Source organism: Lissotriton vulgaris, chromosome 9 (assembly GCF_964263255.1).
Source record: "Lissotriton vulgaris chromosome 9, aLisVul1.2, whole genome shotgun sequence".
Classification (NCBI taxonomy): Eukaryota; Metazoa; Chordata; class Amphibia; order Caudata; family Salamandridae; genus Lissotriton; species Lissotriton vulgaris.
Window position 1 is genome coordinate 421,680,228 of NC_141697.1, and position 24,863 is coordinate 421,705,090.

The following is a 24,863-nucleotide window of genomic DNA, read 5'->3' on the forward strand; positions in this document are numbered from 1 at the left end:
AGGGAAGCTTCAAAGGCCTGCCAACTTTGTAAGCTGTCCCTGCATTTTGCTGCCTCCAGCACCTGGTTCCCAATGGTTCTGAACCCCACTTTGGGCAGGAGAATTGGCGGGAAAACTGAGTTAGGAGGAGAGGTGTGCCCACTTTTGCCAACCCCCACCTCTCATGTAGGGGAGGCAAGGTGAAGCACACATCTCAGTCCCCTCCATCCAGAAGATGTGGGGACTCAGCCAATTAGGAAGAAGCTCATGCCCCCTCCCACTGGAAGATGCCATATTAGGGGGTTTACTCACTCAACGGAAGGGACCAATTGGTTCCGACCTGCACACCCCTGTAAATGCCCCTAAATGTATTTAGGGGCAACCCTGAACCTTGCCTCCTTAGAGTCGAGGAAGAAAGAAGGAGGACCGAAAAGCCATGCTGACCCAGGAAGAAGAGGACACCAACTGCTTAGGCCACACCCCTACCGGCCTGTCTCTACTCCGGCCTGCCCACAGCAGAAACCCTGGTGTGTCCAGCAGCCCCCCAGAGCTTGGAGGACCTGCCCTGCACTCATATGAAAGACTGTCTCCCGTGAGCACTGGATTTTCTCAGCCAAGTCTTCAAACACAGAGCCCGGATCCAGGCGACTCTGCGGTTCTGCAACTGATGCACATGGCCCTTATTTAAGTGGCCCAACACCACGAGGAGGTCTCCACAGTGACCCTGACCAGGGATCTGGTGGTCTGCAACGTCCATCAAGCTTCAAGCTGACACCTGCAGCCTCAACTTGAAGGGTCCGCCTCGACTGCAACCGGAGATGGTAAGAAGAACCCAATGCCAAAAGACACCCCTGCACCCGATGCCCCAGGGCCTTGGGTGGCCCAACCGATGGAGTCCAGGCATCCTCCAAGATCCCAACTTATCTTTTCAGCTGGCAGTCGCCTTCAGGAGGCCTCCCTACCTGAGCCTCCAGCCTCTTTGCTAAACTAACGATCTCCATTGGAATCCGCAGGGTCCCCAACGTCGCCTTGCCACAGTACCCCTGTGTGGCTGGTGGTGCCATCCCTGTGCTGATTGTTGGCCCCTGCAGTGCTGAGCTTAACCCGAGGAGCTTTGCTCCCCCAGCCAAGTGGCCTGCTCACAAGCAGGCCCTGACCAAAGGCCCCCTTAACCCTATTGGCTAACACTGGCCCCTGTATTCTAAACCCGACCGCCCCAGTGCTGCTGGTGGTGCAACTTTAGTGCCCAACTAGACCTTGGGAACCTTGGTCCTGACCCCCAAAATTCCCCCTCGTAGGTTGTTTATAACCTGAGAACCGTTAATCCTTTTTCTTCCATTGGAACCAATGTTACGAGGTTTGTTCATAAAAATGTTCAATGTTGAGCTGAACTTTTATATGAAAGAAAACTAAACATATTGCAAACCTGAAAAATTGTTTCTTTCCTTTTATTTTAGGATCCTCGGTGTGGTATCTAGGCATACCACCCTGAGTAGTCGATGTAATCCAGAAGTAATGCAAAAGTAATGAACAGTAATTTCTATGTAATTTAAACAGTTTTAAAAGCATATACAAACCTGTAATGATTGTAAATCCATTCCCAACTGCATTATCTCGTAAAGTTTTACAACTGCAAGCACACTATACCTACCTGTACCAAGTCCTGCTTGGTTCTTGAAATAAAACCTAAGTATACCTTTTTATACTTAGCTAATTGGTCTAGATTCTGCCTCTGAGTGTGTGTAATCAATCTTTGACACACCCTCCTGATAAGTCTAACTGCTCGCCCACACTACCACAAAAAGAGCTGTTAGCACTTCTCTCTAATTTAGCCTCTGCTATACCTCTAGGGACTCCCTGGACTCTGTGCACACTATATCTTACTTTGGTATAGATTAAACAGAGCCAGCTTCTTACACTCATCTGTCCAGTGACGTCCCCCCAGTGATCATGACCTCGACTCCATCAGTGGATGACCTCTCCTGGACTCCACGAAGACGCCTGCAGCCTCTTCACAAAGGGTCCCCCTGACGGCGATCGGCTCTGGTAAAAAAAATCTGACATCTAAAGTCACCCCTGCATCCTCAGCTCCCTGACTTTGGGGAGCCCAGTAGACGGTGCCCAGGCCTTCTCTGACATCTCAACTTATGTGCCCAGTTGGTGGTCACTTTCGTCCAGTCTCCTGGTCCGAGCCTGCAGCCTCTTTGTGCGACTGAGATCCCCTTTTACTTGCATTGGGCACCCGTCGCAGATTTGCACCGGACCGCCCTGTGCCGCTTGTGGTGTACGACTGGTGCTGCTTTGTGCCCCCTGTGCTTGCTTTAACCCCCGAGGCCTGTGCCCTGAAACCACAGGTACTTACCTGCAAACCACACTTTTTGTGGGTTCCCCCAGTCTCCATTGACTAACATTAGGCCTAGTGACCTTTTCACCTGGCCACCCCAGTGCCGCTGGTGATGCAGTAGCTACCGTGATCTGACCCTTGCCGGGTGTTTGTCTAAACCCCTGAAGACTAAATGTGAAAGTCAAGTACTTACCAGTAAATGCATCTAACTGTTTTCTTCCCATAGGATTGCATTGCATTTCTGCCTATGGCACTAAATGTCTATCTCATACCTTTTGTACGTTTGCTAGTGTTTGATTGACATTGCCAAAGTATTTTAATACTCATGTAAAGTACTTCGAGGCTTTTACAACAGAATACCTACTGTATTTGAAAAGTATTGCTTTCTTTGAAACTGTTGCGTGCAACTGAGTTCCTCTTGGTTCTAAAATAAAATTACAGTAATAGCTTTGTATACTAAGCAATTGGTCTTTGATTCAGTCTTTGAGTGTGTGTAATAATGTCTTGCCTGGATGTACAACAAGTGCTTAACACTGCTCGACCACACTACCACAAATAGAGCTTTTAGTATTATCTACTTAAGCCCCGTAAGCCTCTGGGGATCCACTGGACTCGGCACACTATACCTTACTTTGGTATAGTATATACAGAGCCAGCTTCCTACACCTGCCAGTATTTTACCAGCATGGCTGGTATGTGTCTCTGACGACGATGGCAACCATGGCGCCAATGGCTGAATCTCTATGGCGAACAAAAACAATGTAAACAAAAGTATCCAAACTCTAGCTAAAGGCAGGGGCTTGAGAAAGGGCCCTGCAGCCTTGCTATTCAGTGGGGCACCCGGCACTTCTGGGCCCCCTTACCCGTCAAGAGGCCATCCCACGTCCCCATTCGGGCAAAGGCCTATGAATGTCAGTGTAATATGGATGGCCCATCCTGCGGGGGGGGGAGGGGGGGGGCTTCACTTTGAGTTACACCGCTGGCTAAAGGCAGACACGTACAAGGGTAATTCTCTCCACTGGGCACCCTTCCTCAGTTTGACTTAATTTTCTATGTCCAGTCCTAGCAACTTGCCTTTAAACCCTATCACACTCTTTTAAAATGTTTTGCTTCCTGTTAAATCAGACGAAATTCCTTTAGCCTGGAAAGTCATCGAGGGGAAAACCATTCCCTTTTCGTCTGTGCTACTTTAGTTCTAAGAGAAAATCACCTTTTGTGTCTCCTGTAAATGAGTCGTGTTGGACGTGCTTAATGTTTGATTTGGCCTCCTCGGTGACCTTTGGATCTACTGATCACGTGCTGCAGGCTCTCGGAAGAAAGTCCACAGCGTCGGCCCAGGCCCGGAGGCGACGCCGGCCGGGGATGCTGAGCTCGGCGCGGCCGCTGAGAATGGAGCCCGCGCGGCTGCTGCTCCTGCTGCAGCTCTTCCGTAAGTAGCCAGGCGGGGGATATTGATGTGATGAAAATATAGTAAAATGTTCCTGGCAGCCCGAATCCCGCGAGCACCGCCGTGAAGCACCACGGAATTCTCGTTTCATTTCAGCATTGGAGATGAAAAGCACTAGAAATCATTATTTAAATTGTCAATCACACAGGCCTCGACCGGAGGCTAAACGCAGCCTTCCGAAACATTTGATATCACTCCAGTATTGCACCGGGCTACCTAGAGAGAAAGAGGGATTTTCGTTAAGAGAATACAATTTTTTTTACAAACTGTTCTATATTTCAGGATAATTTTCGAAAATATGTAATTAGAAAGCCTGAGGCTTCACAGACAGTTCTTAAAAAAAAATCTTAGGATAACCTAAGAATCCGGAACCTGGCACTGTATTTAGGAGCTTCACAGCTCCACAGCAGCTAATCATATATTTGCTGTACGAAAACTGTATGGTTCTCCCTGAGGCCGGATGTGCTGCTGAGTGCTTAATGTGTAAACGAACAAGTGCCCGAGCCCAGGTGTTTGCTCTGAATCCCAGGGATGGCGCTATCTGTCAGGGGGAGCGAATACAAAACACCACAGTCTTGTTTGCAACTCACACCTTTTTTATCCACTACCAGAAACTGCTGCCCCGCATCTCACTCTTTCAACTTCTTTTTCATCCCTGTTTTCTTTGTCTGGCAATGTGTTTTTTACACTCTTTTTATTGAATTTTTATAGAATTTTTACCATAACAGAAAATTCCAGGTGCAATACAATAATAAGTCCACAGTGTCACCTTGCCCAGAATATCATCTCTTTTTGAGGCACAGATCACAGGTAATTCAACCGCAATCAAGGTTCATATCATAATCAAAGACAATCAAGTCCGTGAGCTAGTGCAAACTTATCATTTCTCATGGAGGTCGGTTATTGGGAGGGTCTGCTAGCTTGACCAGCATTGCTGAGCATTCTGCTGGGTCTGCGGCCTTCATATGCTGTTCATCAGCAGGCGCCTATTCAAGTAAGTCACATATCCATAGATCTATCTTGCGGTCTTTAGGGTTTGAAAAATTGATCTCTCGATGTCATTTAGCAAGGCTAGTACCCAGTGATTCTATTTTGTTTTTCATTTTATTGTGGCAAAATACCCAAAAGAATTGTTTAATACTTTTAACAGGCAGCAAGCATTACAGTGAACCACTTGTTTTTAAAGCTATTTTGTGGCATCTCCACACCATATGTTAGAAATATGTCCCCCTTACTCCTCATCTGCTACTGGCAGACATTCTACGTGTGTAGATCTTCGCCACATTGCCAGGTGTAATGTGGGTGTTGTGTAAGTAATGAAACTGTCACCCTGAAGCATGCAGGTAGTGATATGTATTCGACCTGCTCCCACGCTTTGTTCCACTCATAGAGCTTTAGTGGTATAGAGCACTCCCTGACCGCTTCTCTCCCGTTGACTTTGTGTCCCTTCATCTATCATGCACGCTAGTGTAGGCTAACGATCAGTCACCTGCCAGGATATTTGTCATAACCCTTGTGTTGGGGGGGGGGAGATCTCAGGGTAGGTGTTCCAAAGCCGCCTAGTGATACATGCCCGGCCTGTGTGATGTAGGAACTGTCCAGGGCCAGTCCCATACATTTCCTTATCCCCCTCAAAATTTGCCAATAATATATAAAAGATAGAAATGCCCCACTTTTTGGCAACTGACCTATCTCCACTTAAGCATGGGCATGTCTCTGTTAATAACTTTAAAGGCCATAGGGACAGGGAGGGATATCGGGGTTAAAGGGGGGTGTAGTGGTTACTTCTATTTTCCATATCTTACGTGCTTGTTTGACCAAACGAAAGCAATCTTTAGGTACATTACTTCCACGCATGGTATGAGGCAAAGCGCCCAATGTACGAGTTCCTCCAGGAGGTTTGTTTACAGTTGTCTACATTAGCAAACCGGAGTGTCACATGTTGCAGGTGCGATGCCGTGAAGTAACGGAAAAGGTCAGGGATACCCAGACCACCTCTCAACAATCCTTTGCCACTGAATTTCCTTCTTTTGCATTCTGCTTCTTTCCCCCTTTTGTTTTCCCTCTCTCCTGCTCTAGTTTAAAGTCTGATGAGGAAAAATAAGTGCTGGTACCCAAAAATTAGTGCTGGTGGGCCCCACCCTCGGCCACCAGCACACATTAAGCAATGGCTGACTAAATGAATAGGCAGGGAATTTCTCAGCCCATCTATGCTTAAAAGGAGCCCCCAACCTCCATCTTTTCTTCAACAGGTCTGGGCAGTTCAATTCCGTGATGGGGTTCAAATAATTAATTTGATCAGCGGATGATCTTTCCTTGTTTTAGGACATCAGCTGATGTATTGGGTTCTGTTTTTTAGATGGTGCAGTGTCTACCATAGACTGAAACACAGGAAACTGATGTTATGTTTAATAATATTCCATGATAATTACACTTGAAACATTGGTAAGTTCTAAACATTGTGAATATATTATTTTCATATAATGACAGCCAGACCACCTACTGCTGTGTACTACTTAATCCAATCAACTTGGATTTTTTTAGAAAGGTACCCTTATGACATGTAACTTATTTCTATTTGGTAATTGGCTCTATATGGAGGCAGGAGTTATACAATTCTTCGATGTATGCATCTGAGCATTTGGCTCCAGTCTAAAATCAGAGCACTGTACTTTTGAGTTCGATCATTGTGCTTAAAGTCCTTGGTGTAATGAAGTTGCAAGTGGTATACTAATTTACTTGTTACTTCCAGGTTAGGCTTGAAGCCTGCAAGTTCACAGAAAACCGGCCACCTGCTCATGTCAGAACGCCGCACGCATTCTCATTGTGGGTCCAGCCTTAGTCTCCTCACCAACTTTCAAAGGCCCACCCTGGCACAAAAAATGGCAACAATAATAAATAAGAGTTGACAAAGGCAATAGCCCTTGACTTTAAAAAGGCAGCGTTATTGGCTTTACCAAAGCTTTGCCAATGCTTGTTGACACTTGCATATGTACGCACAAGTCTTGGCTCATGTGCGCACATGGCTGAAAATCTTGGAAAAGGGGGAGAAAACAAGGAAATATATGTACTTCCATAGACTGCTCAATAACAAAAACAACAACAATTCCCCTCAGGTGTGCTATGGAAGGAGACAACTCATTCAGTCAGAACACTGTGAGAGTGAAATGTTCTTGGGTGGTACAAACACAAGAACAGGGAGGAAAGTCATGAAATCAGTAACAGACGACTGAGACAAACAGCAAAGCCATCCAACCATGAGCAAGATGCTGACCCGAAGCCTCTTCTTAGTATATGTTATGCATTGGAATCAGTAGGCCTCCCTGAAGCTAGAACTGTTTGTAGCTGAGACCTAAAAATGAACAATTAAACAACATAAATTAGTCTCAGTCCCCAGGAGCCCCTTGCCGAACACAAATCCAATGCTCCTGGGGTCTCTGCTGGGATAAAGATGATGCAATACCAAAGTCTGTGTTTTTTTGCAGGCTTGGTCCTTATTTGGACTTTCGCTAGCCCCCTCCTGTGTTTTCGCAGTTGGGCACTCTCCGGAGCCTTGCTATCTCCATGCCTACGCTGCCACCCTGCTGAGTCTGCACCACAGGTGCCTTTTGCTGTAGCATTTGTCCCAGGTGCTTTCAATATTTTGCACCTGACTTAACAATCCGAGCAAAACCTGGAGAATGAAACGCCCACAGAGGTTTGCTGCCATTGTGTGAGATTTCCTACCTCTTTTTATATTAATGTCGTGCTCGCTGTTCACACCAGTGAAAGGCTGGCGGTAGCAGTTAGCACAGACCATGAGTGCAATCACCCTCTCATTCTAAACAGATGCAGTTGGAAAACGAGAACAAACACGGTTTGCACTACAGCCAGCTTTCCAGCTGGCCTCATTGATCTAATATGTTGTTACGCTTTCAAGCTAAGCCAGATGGACTTTTGTCGCTATTTTGTGTATCACATTTGTGTTGGATGTAGGCATGGGCATCTGCTTGCCATTGATAGCCAGGAGGTTTATCCGTTTATATTGAGTAAACCATATTTTGTTCTACTTGCTGCCCCTTTCCCTAGACATGTCAGCTGCTATCTACAAGCAATGGATTCCTAACACAAATTTTGAAAATGTGTTAAATTGGCAAGGGAACCGAATCCCATGTGCACAGGATGCAGTACACTTCGAGAGAAACAAGGTATGTGCAAATGTTTTTCTATCAAGAGAGGCTGGCGTCAGGGAAAGGAGGCGGGTTTGGGGGTAGATGGGGGACGAGGGAGAGAAATACAAAAAATAAAAAAGAACTTACCTGCTGCTGTTGCCCTTCAGCATTGTGTCACGCTCTTCTGCTCCTCTCCTCTTCACTGCAGGCAGGCACAGGCTCCCAGACTGCACTGCGGCCAATCCAGAAGCTGCTCTCATGAATGAAAGCAGCTTCAGGATTGGCCTGAGCGCTGATGATTTGCGCTCCAGTACAGACAGAAAGTCTGTGCATTCTTTCTCCAACCCAGCAATGCAGCTGGGATTGGAGAGAGCTTCACTGTGCATGTGGCTTAGGCCGACCAACCCACATGTGCAGCGATGGCAGTGCCAACCACTCTCCCTCCAGCCTATCATCACCCTGGCCCCATCCCCAAGACTCGGCACAAGAAAAAGAAAACAATAATAAAATGGGGGTTAAACCCGTTTTATTTTTACTGGCAAGGGGGGCAACACACCTCTGCCATAGGGGAGGAGCTGCTCCTGTTTTCTATATTATAAGTGTTATAATTTACAGCTTAATGACATCACAGAACCCTTCATTGAACTTCAATATTATTACCCAGATTCTTATTGTGGACTCAATATTGTACTTAATCCAAAATTACAGTGCCAACAATTTTGCTTCATTCACTGGTACCACCATCCTCTCCCCTCTGCTATTTACTCTATTTCCCTTTCACTTTCTTCACTTCTGTGAACTATTTTATTCAAGTTTTAGGGCTGGCATGACAACACAGCTGTTTACAGATCTTTTGTTAGCAATTCTTTAACTCCTTCGGCGCACAGCAAATTCTGCCGCGGTGCGAGGGGGGCGGGGTTGGGTGTGGGGCTCAGGTACCCAGGACGGCTCCCGGCCGTCATAAATCACGGTGAGCGTGTGGCCATGACGGCCGGGAGCCGTCCAAACTCCGCCCACTGATTAATTCTCCTGCACAGGCGGGGAATTAACCACGTGTGGGCGGAGCGGCAACGTTCGGAAGGCTCCCGGCCGTCATGAGCACACGTCTACTGTGACTCATGACGGCCGGGAGTCGTCCTGAGCATAGATGTGGGTAAAATATACGTAGATTTAAACTTGACTCCACCTAGAGCAGGCTTCTCTAACAAGTAGCTCGTGAGCTACTGTCAGCTCTTCAGGTACCTGTAAGTAGTTCTCTTGTGTGCAGCCCAATGAACTAAATTATAAACGTCTGCTTGGTTAAATTAATATAGGTATAATAAAAGTGAAGCATTTATTCAAGATGAAAATGTGTGTATTTTCAAAGCTCATATTTTAATGATTTTTGGGAAAACTGCAGAATTTGCAATATATACTTTAAGCTGATATTTGAGTTGTGAAAATCAAAAGGTGTTGGGGAACACTTTGTGCTAATATTATTAACTTGGTTCTAGTGGGATTGCAGCAATGGTTGTTATGTGTTATCCATATAGAGGCCTTCAACATTGACAAAGCATTTTCTTATGTTACTGCTCGCAACTATAACTTGCGCACTGAGGTGATTACTGCTGATAATATTCCATATGGGGGACACTAATTGAACCTTGTCTTATGGGGTTACTATTACATCTAGGAAGAGGTGTGGCGCCGCGGCCAGGGTGACTGTCTCTGGAATCTGGGGATCACGGTTCGATCCCCGGCACCAGTGGCAGATTAGCCCAGGGAAGATTTGCTTAATCTTCCCGACGGCCCCTAGCGCCTAGAGACCCTTAAGGGTGATTGTTTGCGCTTTACAAATGTGGATTATTATTATTATTGTTATCTTTAATAATATAAGTAGCTTGGGAGACTTTCATTGAACATGATTAGCTCTTATTACAGAAAAGGTTGGAGACCCCTGACCTAGAGGGATCCAAGAGGATAATTACTCTCTCACCTCATGCTGTTGGCTGTTTGGTGTTCATTCGACCTTCTAAGTGCTTGTTTTGCAATCCAAGAGGGACTATTTTACGTCAAAATATATCAAAGCAATTGTTTGTTCTTTAGTTTTTTACACTTCTTTAATGTTTTACTCAGGAATCAAAGTGCAAGCCAGAGCTATTGACTTTGCCCTTTACGTGCCCACACAACACTTGCTACTTGATTGTTTTCTTGGTTGAGTGAACACGTTTGTATTTGCTCCACATGGACAGAAGCTTTTTCCATTTGCCTGTGCCGCAGCCCGGACCTAGACCGTTAACTGTATTGTGAATGGAAAAATGGAAATATTCTATAATAGCGGATCTATTAATTGAGCCATAAAATAAACCAGAAAAGAAAGTAATACCTTCATAAATTAAAAAAAAACGTTTGTTATGGTCTTGTAAAAAATATAATACAAATAAATATACTACACATGGCGAGGGGTGCCCAATCCCATTTTTAGATTTCGGTATTCCATGAAGTTTTAAATTTCATGTCTGATTTACAGACACATTTATTTTTGCACAATTAAAATGTTTTGAATTCATTACATCCAAATACTATTTAACACCTTGGCTGCTAGGTGTTTTCCCCCCCTGTGCTGGAAATTGCTATTTTACTTTATTCATGACGAGCTCAGCTCGTCATCAGCACAGCTCAACTGTGCATCATGACGAGCTGAGCTCGTCATCAGCATCGAAAGGGTTAAGCCAAATAACTCAAATTAATGTGCACGAAATCTAAGAAAGCCCAGACGGATCTAAAAACATTTCAACCAATCAGGTAGATAATTGTTCACCTAATCAATCAGGTTCTCAAGAGGAATTGGGCTCTTGAATATTGGCGTGCCATATTGCCTATTCTGCTAATAAAGTGAAGATCAGCCTCTACATTAAATGTGGGTTTTTGTTTTAACACCATTTTCAACCAATGAGTCTACAAACAATCGTAAAAAGTCGGTTACTTTTTTCAAAAACATTTTGCCACAGGGACAATGACGGTTGACAACAGTGGATTCTAGCTTACTTCTCCAATTTAAATTTCCCCACAGATATGCAGTGAGGCTATTTCAAGGTAAATTGAGGTCAGCCAGACTGCTGTGGCCTTGAGATTATATAATTACATAGGCCAAGTGGAAGATGCATTTGTGTTATCAAAATACCCATTTAAAAGACTGTCATGTAATAGAGGTCACACCTACTGACTTGAGATGAAATATCTTACAGCTAAATTATTAAGTGTCAACAGTTCCGGGATATGGTCCATGTGTACTTTATCATGGACATTGGCCTACAATTTCACCCTCCGTAGTTTGACCTAGATGGAATCAAAGATTTCTATAGCTTTAAAACTTAATTCACACTGTAGGCTACTGTTGTGGTGAACCCAAGCCAGTTCATCCCACAAACCAATTTGCCTCATACAGGCCTATATCCTTAATTAACACAAATCAAAATATTAGCAAAAATGGTAACTAATAGCCTTCAGTGAGTCCTGGCCACCCTTGTCCAGGGGCAACATTGTTTACAACGAAACTTTTACCACGCACTACCATTACAACGCAGGAATTACAACGAAAGTCGTTACAACGACTTTCGCTGGAGGGCGCTGTTGGATAGGGAATAGTGTAATTTTCTATCCAACACCTTCCCTACTATCCACAGGGACTGGAGTTGGAATAGAAAATGAAACTATTCCACTGTCCAGCGCCCCCCAACGCAAGTCGTTGTAACGACTTGCATTGTAATACCTGCGTTGTAAAGGCATGCGTGATAAAAGCATGCGTTGAAACGTCATACAACCTTGTCCAGTGATATAAATGTGGTTTCATGCCCAATCAAGGCAACCATCACTGCATTAGACGCATGCATGTCGCCTGAGCCTGCTTCAGCCCTTCACAAGACCTCCATACTCTCCTGTTAATAGATTTAGAGGAAGTGTTCAACTCAGTGGACTGATCCTTTCTGCACACATTGATTGAGCATGCAGGACTGGGCCCTCGACTCCAACACTATGTTGAAATGTTATATTTTGAGCCACAGGCATGGGTACTTATGAACGATGTGATGTCTGACCCATGTCCATCTGGAGAGGAACTAGATAAGGTTGGCCACTTTCACAGTTCTCTTTACTTTGGCCATAGAACCCCTTGCAAGATTGGTGAGATCGGACGTCCAAATACAGGGATGGAGATGGGAGGACCCAGATGAGAAGAAAAATGCGCCTTAACAAATAATGTTCTTCATTTCCTTGCTAATCCCCACACTACAGCCTCCACTGATGCCTCCAACTGCTAAAGGTCTTGGGCCTCTGAGTAAATCTAAGTAAATCCCTGCTGATCCCTCTTGTTGTAGATGGGTAAGCTACCATATGGCAGACCTCTATACCCATAAGGAGGTTAAGCTTCCAATATTTAGGTATATACATCTCCCGAAAACCTGGGAGTATATCCAATTTAATATCCAAAACTATACCTACCTCACACCTGCCCAAATTATTAAAATATACCTGGAAGCCACAGTAAAATGTCCTCGCTGTCTGCAAGTAGGTGCCGACCTGCTTCATAATCTTTGGCTCTCTTCATCCCGCTTTTCTTACTGTCAGAGAGTCTTCGAGATACTGTCAACCACTACAGGCTGTGTACTAACGAATACCCAGAAGTGCTTCTTTTGAGCACGTTTCCTCACCCATGCTCCAGAAACCCTCTACCCAGTTCCTCGACCTAGCTTTTATTCTAGCAAAATGCAATATTACACTGCACTGGAAGAATTCTCTTCCTCAGAGTATCAAAAATTGGACCTCGGTCTTGCTCTCTTGGTTTCAATCTGAGAGCACACTGCTGCATAGGGAGCAACAGCCGGTCTGAGGAAATATTTCCGTTCCCAGACACAGGATAGTTTGGTTGAGAGTTTTATTTATTTTTTAAATCTTTTTATTGTATACCAACTGAAAAGAATCATGGTGACAATATGCAGCAGGCATTGTTGTGATAATACATAGGCACACAGTTATAAAGTTCCAACCAATCTCTGTAACCCAGAAACCTCCAGCCACTCCCCCAACAATTCAGTGGACAGCGAAAAAGTCCAAGCACCACTGACCCCAAGCATTGTGATTGGTATCTGTAACAGGAGCACAAAGCTCTCCCCGATACACATTACGACTTTTTGCTTTCTGACCTCCTGGTTTTGACTCTGTTTATTTCTGTTTTAGTGTCTCTGCGCACTTGCTCCTGTTGTAAATTGTTGTTATGGATTGGTGATTCCATGATTGGTCATTTGATTTACTAGTCAGTCCATAGTGCAGTGCACTGTCTGTGCCCAGGGCCTGTAAATCAAATGCTGCTAGTGGGCTTTCAGCACTGTTTGTGCCACCCACACAAGCAGCCCTTCAAAGGGAACTCAGACCTGCCACTGCAGTGTCTGTGTGCAGCCTAGTACTGCCATGTCATCTTGCCCTAACCTTCCCTTTTCTTACATGCGTGTCACCCCCAAGGTAGGCCCAAGGTACCCCTGTGGGCAAGGTGAAGTGTCTGTGAAATGTAGGGCATGCCCTGATGTGTGTGACATATCCTAATAGTGAAATACTAATAGTGAACAGACTCGCATACCCTCCTGAGGCGGAAGCCGGGAGGTGCACTGTTCATTTTTAAATCTTTGTGTCACGAATTTACCTGTGTTTTTAAAGAGTTGTACTTCTTCTGTCTTTGGCACCTTGGGGACTTGCTCCTCGAAACTGACCGCGCAGCGGATTTAGCGCTGCAGCGGAACCGCCAGAACACAAACAAAACTGCCACCATTGACGGCGTGCTGCGAGGCCACGCCTACCTCGAGGCCACGACCCGCGCCCTCGGTATATAGACGCTGACTGCTAGCGTTTCTTGCCAGACTCACATACCCTCCTGAGGCGGAAGCCGGGAGGTGCACTGTTCATTTTTAAATCTTTGTGTCACAAATTTACCTGTGTTTTTAAAAGAGTTGTACTTCTTCTGTCTTTGGCACCTTGGGGACTTGCTCCTCGAAACTGACCGCGCAGCGGATTTAGTGCTGCAGCGGAACCGCCAGAACACAAACAAAACTGCCGCCATTGACGGCGTGCTGCGAGGCCACGCCTACCTCGAGGCCACGCCCCCGCCCTCGGTATATAGACGCTGACTGCTAGCGTTTCTTGCCAGACTCACATACACTCCTGAGGCGGAAGCCGGGAGGTGCACTGTTCATTTTTAAATCTTTGTGTCACGAATTTACCTGTTTTTTTAAAAGAGTTGTACTTCTTCTGTCTTTGGCACCTTGGGGACTTGCTCCTCGAAACTGACTGCGCAGCGGATTTAGCGCTGCAGCGGAACCGCCAGAACACAAACAAAACTGCTGCCATTGACGGCGTGCTGCGAGGCCACGCCTACCTCGAGGCCACGCCCCCCCGCCCTCGATATATAGACGCTGACTGCTAGCGTTTCTTGCCAGACTCACATACCCTCCTGAGGCGGAAGCCGGGAGGTGCACTGTTCATTTTTAAATCTTTGTGTCACGAATTTACATGCGTTTTTGAAAGAGTTGTACTTCTTCTGTCTTTGGCACCTTGGGGACTTGCTCCTCGAAACTGACCGCGCAGCGGATTTAGCGCTGCAGCGGAACCGCCAGAACACAAACAAAACTGCCGCCATTGACGGCGTGCTGCGAGGCCACGCCTACCTCGAGGCCACGCCCCCCACCCTCGGTATGTAGACGCTGACTGCTAGCGTTTCTTGCCAGACTCACATACCCTCCTGAGGCGGAAGCCGGGAGGTGCACTGTTCATTTTTAAATCTTTGTGTCACGAATTTACCTGTGTTTTTAAAAGAGTTGTACTTCTTCTGTCTTTGGCACCTTGGGGACTTGCTCCTCGAAACTGACCGCGCAGCGGATTTAGCGCTGCAGCGGAACCGCCAGAACACAAACAAAACTGCCGCCATTGACGGCGTGCTGCGAGGCCACGCCTACCTCGAGGCCACGCCACCCGCCCTCGGTATATAGACGCTGACTGCTAGCGTTTCTTGCCAGACTCACATACCCTCCTGAGGCAGAAGCCGGGAGGTGCACTGTTCATTTTTAAATCTTTGTGTCACGAATTTACCTGTGTTTTTAAAAGAGTTGTACTTCTTCTGTCTTTGGCACCTTGGGGACTTGCTCCTCGAAACTGACCGCGCAGCGGATTTAGCGCTGCAGCGGAACCGCCAGAACACAAACAAAACTGCCACCATTGACGGCGTGCTGCGAGGCCACGCCTACTTCGAGGCCATGCCCCCCACCCACTTCCGATTTCCTAATAAACGTATATTCACCGGACGTGCAGCGTACGGGTGCAGCGGGCGCGCCGTTTGCGCGCCGAAGGCGGGCCTAAGGCAAGCCCATCTTCGCCCGTCAGCGCCAAGTCATCGCCTCTCGCCAGTCCCCATGGCCGGACTTTACAGCAACCCCTTCGTTACGACAAAGATCACCTCACTGCCTTGAACCCTGGACGGAGATGTGTCGATATTACAGGTATACTTGGCCACACGCATCTCCAATGTAAATCCTGCCCCTTTACTACAACCAGCCCCTGTCGTTTACGACAGGCACAAGATGGGCCTAAAGCTTCCCCCCTCACGATCCTTCAACTCAATGTCAGATCCCTTACCAAACACTACCTGGAGGTAAATTCTCTCATACGTGATGAGAACCCGGACATTCTTTTTCTCTGTGAAACTTGGTTACGTGATGGCACGTCTGCCATACCTAACCTCACGCTTCCAGATGACTACCATATGCTGACTCTAAATCGAGATACAATAGGAGGAGGCATCGCTGTAATCTTCGAAAAGCAATTTTCTTGCACTTTCATCAAAGAAGATTTTCCCGTTTGTGAATGTGCCCGCTTTAAAATTACAACTAGCCCACACTTTTACCTGTCGGGCCTTTATATCTACCGCCCACCTGGACCTGCCTCAAGATTTATCGAGGCCCTTCTTGAGGCAGCAAACTCTCTGGTGACTAAGTCCGCAAATTTTACTATATTAGGTGACCTCAACCTCCACTTTGATGTACCCATCGATTCTACTATTAAAAATCTTCTTGCAGATCTATCGGCGTTACAACTTAACTCCCTAATCCAGTCCCCTACACACTCTGCTGGACATACCTTGGACCCGGTGTTTACCAACATCCAGGATGTCAAAACTGAGATGCCTGCTCCAATGGGATGGACGGACCACTATCTTGTTAAACTAACTATACTGGTCAAGGGTCCAATGTATAAAACCAATCCAACCCGCCGCCTTAAAAGACCATGGCACAAATTATCAACAGGTGACCTTCACGTCACTCTAGGAGATTTCCATTGAGAAGATGACCAGGACATTGATATAACCTATGGTGCTTTTAACGACTGGATCACCAAAGGACTAGATGCTCTTATTCCACCCAAATGGGCTAAAGGGCGCACCTCACCCTCCAAGCCATGGTACAATGATACCCTTAAATCCTTGCGCAAGGAATGTAAAAAAGCAAGCGCACGTGGAGGAAAGAGTACAATAATGGGGATAAAAGCAACTATCTATCGACACTAAAAATATACCATAAAGCCATTTGCGCCGCACGCGCGACTTTCTACGCAGACAAAATTAACTCGAGTCCTAACCCCGCCAAAATAGTCTTCAATCTGGTCCAAGAACTTCAGAGCAACAGATCTCCATCCCCCAGTATTACGTCTGCACAACATTGCGAGGATCTTGCTACATACTTCATAAAGAAAGTTCAAAAAATCTACAGCTCCTTCCCACAGTACTCCCCCAATCCCATCAACCCTACCAATCCCATCCCTAAATGTACCCTCTTGACTCACATCCCAGAAATCTCTCATGACGACCTAAACAAACTATGTAGGAAAGTAAAGTCAGGCTCCCCTGCAGACCCTATGAGCCCCACCCACTTCATGGACTCACTGAATTTTTTTCTGCCGACTTTAGCTGCCATACTCAATCTTTCCTTTTCTTCTGCTAGTGTTCCGACAGCCTGGAAACAAGCTTGGGTCTCACCCATCATTAAAAAACCTGCTTTGGATCCATCAAAACCAGAGAATTTTCGTCCCATATCTCTGCTACCATGGTTGTCCAAGCTTGCAGAGGCCCATGTTAATGGCATCCTGTCCCAACATATGGACCAGAATAACATCCTGGACCCATCTCAAAATGGGTTCAGACCAGGCCATAGCACGGAGTCTGCCCTCCTGGCTACCTCCGAACATCTCCGGACGATTTTAGATTCCGGTCAAAGTGCTGCGCTGATTCTCCTTGATCTCAGCGCGGCCTTTGACACGGTATCCCATGACATCCTTAATCGTCTGGAGATGGTCGGAGTCACTGGCTTTGCATTGGCATGGTTCGGCTCCTTCCTCAAAGATAGATCCTTTCGGGTGTCAGCCCCCCCATTCCTATCCAAACCCCATCCGATCGCACAGGGAGTTCCACAGGGCTCTGCTTTGAGCCCCTCCCTTTTTAACCTTCACGTGCAGCCACTTGCAGCAATGGCCAAAGAGTGGGGCCTGACGCTGGTGTCCTATGCTGATGACACACAGCTGGCCATCACTCTCACGGAAGGCCCTTCCATCTTGGCCTCTAGATTCAGAGATGGCCTTGCGGCAGTGGCCCAATGGATGACGGATAACTACCTACAGCTGAACGCCGGAAAAACAGAAGTGCTGCTCCTTGGTAAAAACACCTGCCACTGGAATGAGCACTGGTGGCCGTCATCCTTGGGCCCTACTCCCCCTCCCAAGTCCCTTGTAAAAAATCTGGGAGTCTGGATGGATGCCTCACTCAGCTACCAGACACACACTAAGAAAGTAGCTGCCACATGTGTTGGTCTGCTGAGGAGTCTCAGCCCTATACTAGGCTTTTTCGACGCTAAAGTCCGCCAACTTATCATCCAAGCGACCATTCTGTCTCGATTGGACTACGCCAATGTCCTCCTCCTTGGTGCAAATAAAGGAGAAATAGCACGGCTGCAGCGCGTGCAAAACGCTGCCGCACGAGCATTAGTCGGCCTCCCCCGCAGATGCTCGGTTAGAGCCACCATTCCCAAATTGCACAGGCTGCCCGTTAATTCTAGGATCCATTTCAAAACCCTTATCATGATCTTCAAAATTCTCAAACTCTGAAGCCCTATACTCCTACGACCTCTCCTCACTTTTTATGTTCCTCGGCGTGATCTGCGTTACTCTAGCCAGCATCTTCTGAACATCCCCCGTACAAAGCTCTGCCGCATTGGCGGCCGCTCCTTTAGGGCCATGGGAGCCAAGCTTTGGAATGCCCTTCCTCTAAACATTTGCTGCATAGAAAATCTCCCCACCTTCCGTAAGGCCATCAAGACACACCTGTTCCCCCGTCTTTAATCTTCCCTTCCTCCCTTCTTTTTCTAGCTCAGGATGGGGACTGTGGCTCTCCCTAGCGCCGGGACGCCTCCTTGCTGGGGCAGCTGTTTGCGCTTTACCAAATCTTAGAATAGAATAGAATAGAAATACTGCCAATTTCTTTTTTCACTATTGAAAGGCTATATGGTCCACAGGAAAGCATGGCAGTTAATTTATAACATCTTATAAATATAACTTCCCATTGGGATCACATAGGAAAATAAAGTTTAGTATGCCTGAACTCAGAATATAAAGATGCATCTTTTAGTAAAGGTGATATTTACATTCTGTGTTTAAAAATACCCCTTTTAGAAAGTAGGTATTTTCTTGCTTAACCATCCTGTGTACCTAGGTTAGGATGTGGATTGACTGTTTGTCTTTGGAGTGACAAGGGCTGGGAATGTGTTGTGGCTCCAGAGAGTCTGGTGGGTCAGGGCTGGACTGAATATACCTGGGCTGTATTTAGAGTAGTGGGAGGAGATTTATTTGCACCGGTGCAGTTGAGCGCTGTACTCCTTCCCGGCACAAAGCTGGATTGATTCGAATGGACCAATGGACAAATCACCCTAACCAATGGTGTAACCAAGAGTTTCACCAGAATTTTAACTTACGCATTCAAGAAAGATATTGTCCTATAGGAGGCCCATTTGTCTGGTGGTTTGCTCTCCTTATGGATAACAACTATGTTTACTAACCTTTGATCTTTGGGGAAGTACAAATGCATTGCGACACTCCAGAAATATATAGTAAGGCCATTGGGGCCCACCGTTTATCCTGATGTCAAAACACGATAGCTTGCTTAACATTGCTTTATCTTACTGCGAGAGTCCCTGCATCTGTATATCAGAAAACAACTCTCGAGAGTCTTCGACTGTGGACGTCTGTGCTTGGGAATATAGGCGAGTGTAGGAGTCAGCAAAGGTATCAAAACGCCCTGTGTATACCTAACACGATTGCCCCTATCCTTTAGAATCTCCAGAACCCACTGAGATGCTGTCTCTCTTTTATCCAGCCAAGCCCTATCACTCACCTCATAGAGGCCTGGTGGCCTTCGTCGCTTCATTGCTAGCACCTTTTGTACCGACTCCAGTTCTAATTCCATTAATAAAGGCATTAAAAGTTTTCTTTTTAATGTCAGGTCATTAACCAAGCATGCGACCGAAGTATGGGACTTAATTACCGCTCAGTCACCTGACATCTATTTTTTTACGGAAACAGGGCTGAATGCCTCTAATCTTCCAGCCATCACGTTAGCCATTCCTGATAAGTATAAATTAATAAAGCTAGATAGAGGGCCAAAATCAGGAGGGGGCATTGCTATAGCAGTTAAAAATACTCTCAATGTCACATGGATTACGACTATTAACACTAACTCGATAGAACTAGATATTTTTAAAATTATTTTATCGGCCACGGATAGTTGGAAAGGAGCCTTCATTTATCGTCCTCTTTGAATTAAGGCAGGTTTCAGCCAATGGTTGGTGGAAGAAATAGCCACCCATGCATTAGCCAATAAAACATTTCTTCTCCTGGGTGACTTTAATTATCATGGAGAAGATCACACTACATATGAAGTGACGAAGCTTAGAGTAGACTTGGAGACCCTTGGTTTGTCTCAACGAATCAGAGGCCCTACTCATCAAGCTGGCCACTCACTTGATTTATTATTCACTAACTCTGAGCATATTGTATGTGAGTCACCTATGCCTCTAACATGGACTGGCCACTTTATGATTCCCTTCTATGTCCAATCTTTTCAACTACTCAATTTGAAGGATAATTGTAGAACGGCAAAAACATCAAGCAGACCGTGGCACTTACTTTTTCCAGAAGCTTTCAGCAAATCATTTCACATCAGTTTGCCAGTAAATAACTTTGAGGTCAATGACATTTTAGACACCTTTAACACTACTGTAACGGAGGCTCTGGGCTTTACTGTACCCCAAAAAAACTGAAGCTCTACCAAATTGCAACTGTCTGCCCTTAGGTGTACTTCTGAGCTAAAAATGGAAAAATCGATGTGTAAGAACTGAGAGAGAAGATGGTGCATAACTAAAAAGCCACATAACAAAGACTCCTATAAACTAGCATTATCCCAATATCACCTAAACATCAAAATCTTGAAGGAGGAGCCTAGCGACGAACGAAGATGGCCGCATAAGCTCTCGGCTCCGTCGACCTCCTCCTGCTGCTTGAATATCCTGCTACAAATCCTGCTTTTTCGCCTCACCCCCGTGTGGGTGACCCGTTGCTGATACTGGCGGTGTGGTCCTGGGAAACTTGCGGCCCGGATTGCCGGAGTTACATCGAGTGGAAGTTCTTGGCCTAACGCTGACCGAGAGCCGGGACCTCGAGTACTGACCCTGCCGGGTTGCAGTGCAACAACGGCGGCCGGGGGATCCAGACACGGTCCGGTCGATAGAAGTGGAGAGCAACCTGCCCCTGGATTGGTGGAGAGCCTGCGGTTCTACCCGCATTGTGGAGGTGTAATGATCCTGTGAGTGGCTGAGAGGTCGGGGGTCCCCTTCTCGGTGTTCCCTTCGCGCCGGGGTGGGGCCCCCTTCCGAGAGGCCCTATCGTTGCTGGACTGTGTGCCTCCTGCCCCCGCCTGCCCTCATCGCACTTCGGTCCCTGGGGGAATCGGGTGACCCGAAGGGCGCATTGATGTCTGGAGTCGACCAGTTCGCGGCGGTGCGGGGTGAAGAAGAGCCATCATTGCGAACCGTGATGGCCGCCATTAAGGGTCTGTGCTCCTACATGGTTGCTCTTTCACATAAGTCGATCGTGGATGACACCGTAACTGCCCGATCGCATAAGGACTCTGATCTGTCTGGTCCCCCTAAGCAAGCCGTGTCTCCCACTTTGATCCCGGAATCTACGACTCGAGGCCCATCTAGTGTCAAAGCCTGGATAGCAATGTCTGTACCGCTGTGTGCGGCTGAACCCGCCGTCATGGTGTACCGCCCGCCCACGTTGGCGAGTCCACCTGTGGTCATGTTCACGTGCTCGTCCCCCTATGACTTTATTGAAACTGTGACCCGACGGAAACAGCGAACATCTATCGATCGTGTGAGCTGTGCAGTGTGGTGGAGTATGGAACAGTCGGGATCTGGTCGTACCGTTGCGAGTGTCATGGCGGCTGTGGATTGTGATGGACGGTGGATATCCGTTGGACTCGCCGCACAGATTCGTGGACTGGCGGAACTTTTGATTTATCCTGTGCATATGCGGGTGCGGTGTGCGGAACTCATGGTGAACACTCGTAGAGGTCAAGGGTGAGACTGTTGTTCGACTCGGATGCTAGGGGTTTGTGAGGGACCCGGGATCCGCCATTTTCTCGTATCAGGGGGCGGGGCGGTGTAGGACGTCTTTCCTGGGTTCTACCGAATTTACTTTGCTTTGCTGCTGATTGTTTATGACCAGGACTGTACGTCGCAGGAGGGGGGTAGTGCGATCGGGGATGCGTGGTTCTCCTCCTCCCTCAACTTTTCTTTTCTTTCTTTTTCTGTGTTTCCTTCCTTTATAAATCTCTTTTCTGCTATATTTCGGGTTTTTGGTCGCTGGGCGATAGGCACGCTGCTAGGGGGGTAGGCCGTAGCCATCTGCAGGGGTGCAGGGTGGCGGGTAGGGGGTGGGGTATTTTTGTTTTTCCGTTCTCTGTTTCTATGGCCTTTTTTTCTTCTTTTAGTTTGACTGGATTTCCTTTTTTTCTCTCTCCCTGGGTTGGGGGTCAGTTTATCGGGTTACTGTTTGGACTTTTTGGGCGGTGCTGGGACTGTGGCCGCTCAGTCTCTCCTGTCCTTGAATTCATCGGGTGGGGTATTAGTCGGGAGTTTTCAGAAATGTATGCTTGCTTATATTGTTCGCTTTAAAATGTTGTTGTCTCCGCAGTTGGACAAGCTTCCCTGCCCACCCGGTGATTGTATCTACTTTAGATCCCGTAGCCGGCCCCCTCCTGTTTTCTTTTCTCTCTTTCCATCTCGTTAACATATGGAACTGTATTACGTATTTACCATGTATACCCTGTTTTATTTTTAAAAATTGACCTCTCTAATCCTGAGATGCTCTCCTGAGTGTGCCGAAACAGTCTGATTTTCTATATTATTTGCTGCCATGCCTCCGGGATGTTTGGCTGAATAGCTGTGTGCACCCTTTTCTAAATAAAGGTCTTCCAAAAAATTTTTTAAAAAAAAACCATCAAAATCTTGCGATGAAATGTTATCACCCATCAAATTGAACAGGCAGGCAATGCTCCTAAAGGGCTTTTTAAAATCATCCAAGACTTTACTAGCCCTCAGGCGTGTGCCCAACTCTCCATAGGGTTCCAGGCACTATGCAATTCCATTGCCGATTTTATTCAGGAGAAAATCTTTCATATCTATTTAAAATGTAACATTCCATTCTCTATTATTAATGGTGACTCCACCACTAAAGACGGTCTGATAGCAGACAGGACTTCCATCTTATATCGGTTTGAATCCTTTACTCTAGAGGATATTCAGAGATCCCTGGAGGCAGCAACATCGTGTTCTCCTCTGGACATGTGCCCTCCTAAAGTGATGTCAGCTCTATCCAATTGTCTTTCTTTGGCAATCTTAGAGATACTCAGTCTTATGGTGGAAACAGGCACCATCCCTTCTGAACGGAAAGCCGCTTCCATTCTACCTAGCTTAAAATAATACTAATCTAGACCACAATATTTTATCTAATTATCACTATATATCTTTGTTACCCCCTTTTGGGTAAACTGCTTGAAGGCTTAATTAATAAACAATTCACAGCCTATATAGAATTAAATCAAATCCTGGACCCATCGCAGTCCAGATTTTGATCAGGCCACAGCACGGAAACAGCACTCCCGACAGTTACCGACTCTATGCGACTCGCACTTGATGCAGGAAGTCCTGTCATGCTTGTGCTATTAGATCTCTCTGCAGCCTTTGACATGGTTTCCCATATCAGGATGCTGGAGAGGCTGCTAGAGATTGGGATACAAGGCTCCGCACTCAAATGGCGGCACCATTTCTTGAACAATAGATACTAAACTGTTACCCTAAGCCCCTGTACTTTGTGAAAAATGTGACTGGACAGGGGTGTCCCACAGGGCTCTTGTTTTAGCCCTTCTCTATTTAACATTTATGTGGCACAACTTGCTAAGACTGTAGAGCCTTATGACTTTGAAATAATCTGTTATGCTGATGACACCCAGTTGATGTTCACATTTGAATCAGACCTGGCCATACTAAAAAGCGCTTTGCTAGGGGTATGTTAGCAATCTCTAACTAGATGAATGATAATTATCTACAACTGAATGTAGATAAGACAGAGATTGTGCTGCTTGGCAAGGCCACCTCTATCTGGCCCGATGAGTGGTGGTCTCTCCAACTGGGGTCAATCCCTGTGCCCAAACAATATGTGAAGAACCTTGGTATAAAAATCAACCAAGCCTTCTTGATGAAAGATCATATTTTGACTAGCACTGGATAATGCTATTAGAATATGCGTCTTCTGCGCAGAATATTTCCATATCTTCCTACTTCTGCCAGAAGAACGCTAGTACACGCCCTGGTAGTAAGCAGATTAGAGTACGGCAATGCTCTTCTTGTGGCAGCAAATGAGACACTGGTAGCCAAACTACAGGTAGTAAAAAACACAACAGCCAGGCTTGTTTTCAATATTCCATTGGCACTTCTTCTACCCCGTCTGTGGGGGACAGTGTGTCCTCATCATAATGCCCTCACACACCCCTATTGATGTCATGCTTCATCATTTGGGCTTTGCTCCTCCTCGGGCTGGTGCTACAATGCCTTTTTGATGAGAAGCCGTTTGGGTGCGTGGGTGTTAGTGGCAGTGAAGTCTAAAGTGGTGTGTTAAAAATGACTGGAGGGAGAGTAGGTACTACTTATTAGGGTGATCCCCCTGTCACAGTGTGTGGTGCTGCTCTAGGGGATATTATGTCCCTCTGTAGCTGGGTATATGTCCCTAATGGACATATGTAACGGTCAACATGTTTTGCGCTGTATGTGGCTTCAGGAGGACACCCAAAGCACTTCTCAGGACCAAAGGAAGGTCGGACACAGGGAGAGGAACGCAGGTGGATCGGCCCTGTTACTACGGGAGGGAGAGCCTTCCCGATTTCCCTCATTGATCTCATGAGGTCCTGACTCTTATATTAAGGGAATCGCTACTCCCTTCTACAAACCTGGTGGCACTGGGTAGTTCAGGCCGCCACTGATACTAAAATTGACCTTCCTATGGTCCTGAAGACCAATAGGGCTTTGCAGCGCCAGCCCGATGAGGAGCAAAGCCCAAATGATGAAGCATGACATTCTTCCGGGTGTGTGAGGGCATTATGATGAGGACACACTGTCCCCCACAGATAAAGTAGCACACAACAAAAGGTTCTTCCTCTTTCTTCCTCTACAAGAACAGTGACTCCCGTTGTGTACTAGTTCCATTCGGGAGCAAGGGTCACTGGATCTAATAATCTGCTCCTAGTGTCCCCCCTCTCTATAAA

The 24,863-nt window shown here is 46.5% G+C and overlaps 1 protein-coding gene across 1 annotated transcript in view; it reads left to right on the forward strand.

Annotated features, from left to right (window-relative positions):
• The first annotated feature begins 3,610 nt into the window (after positions 1-3,610).
• Positions 3,611-24,863, forward strand: part of AMN (amnion associated transmembrane protein) — a 146,790-nt gene continuing 125,537 nt past the window's right edge. Inside the window, exons 1-2 of the mRNA XM_086937840.1 lie at positions 3,611-3,752; positions 7,839-7,957. Of these exons, the coding sequence (XP_086793966.1) occupies positions 3,686-3,752; positions 7,839-7,957 (186 nt within the window). The 5' untranslated portion in view covers positions 3,611-3,685. The remainder of the gene's footprint in view (positions 3,753-7,838; positions 7,958-24,863) is intronic.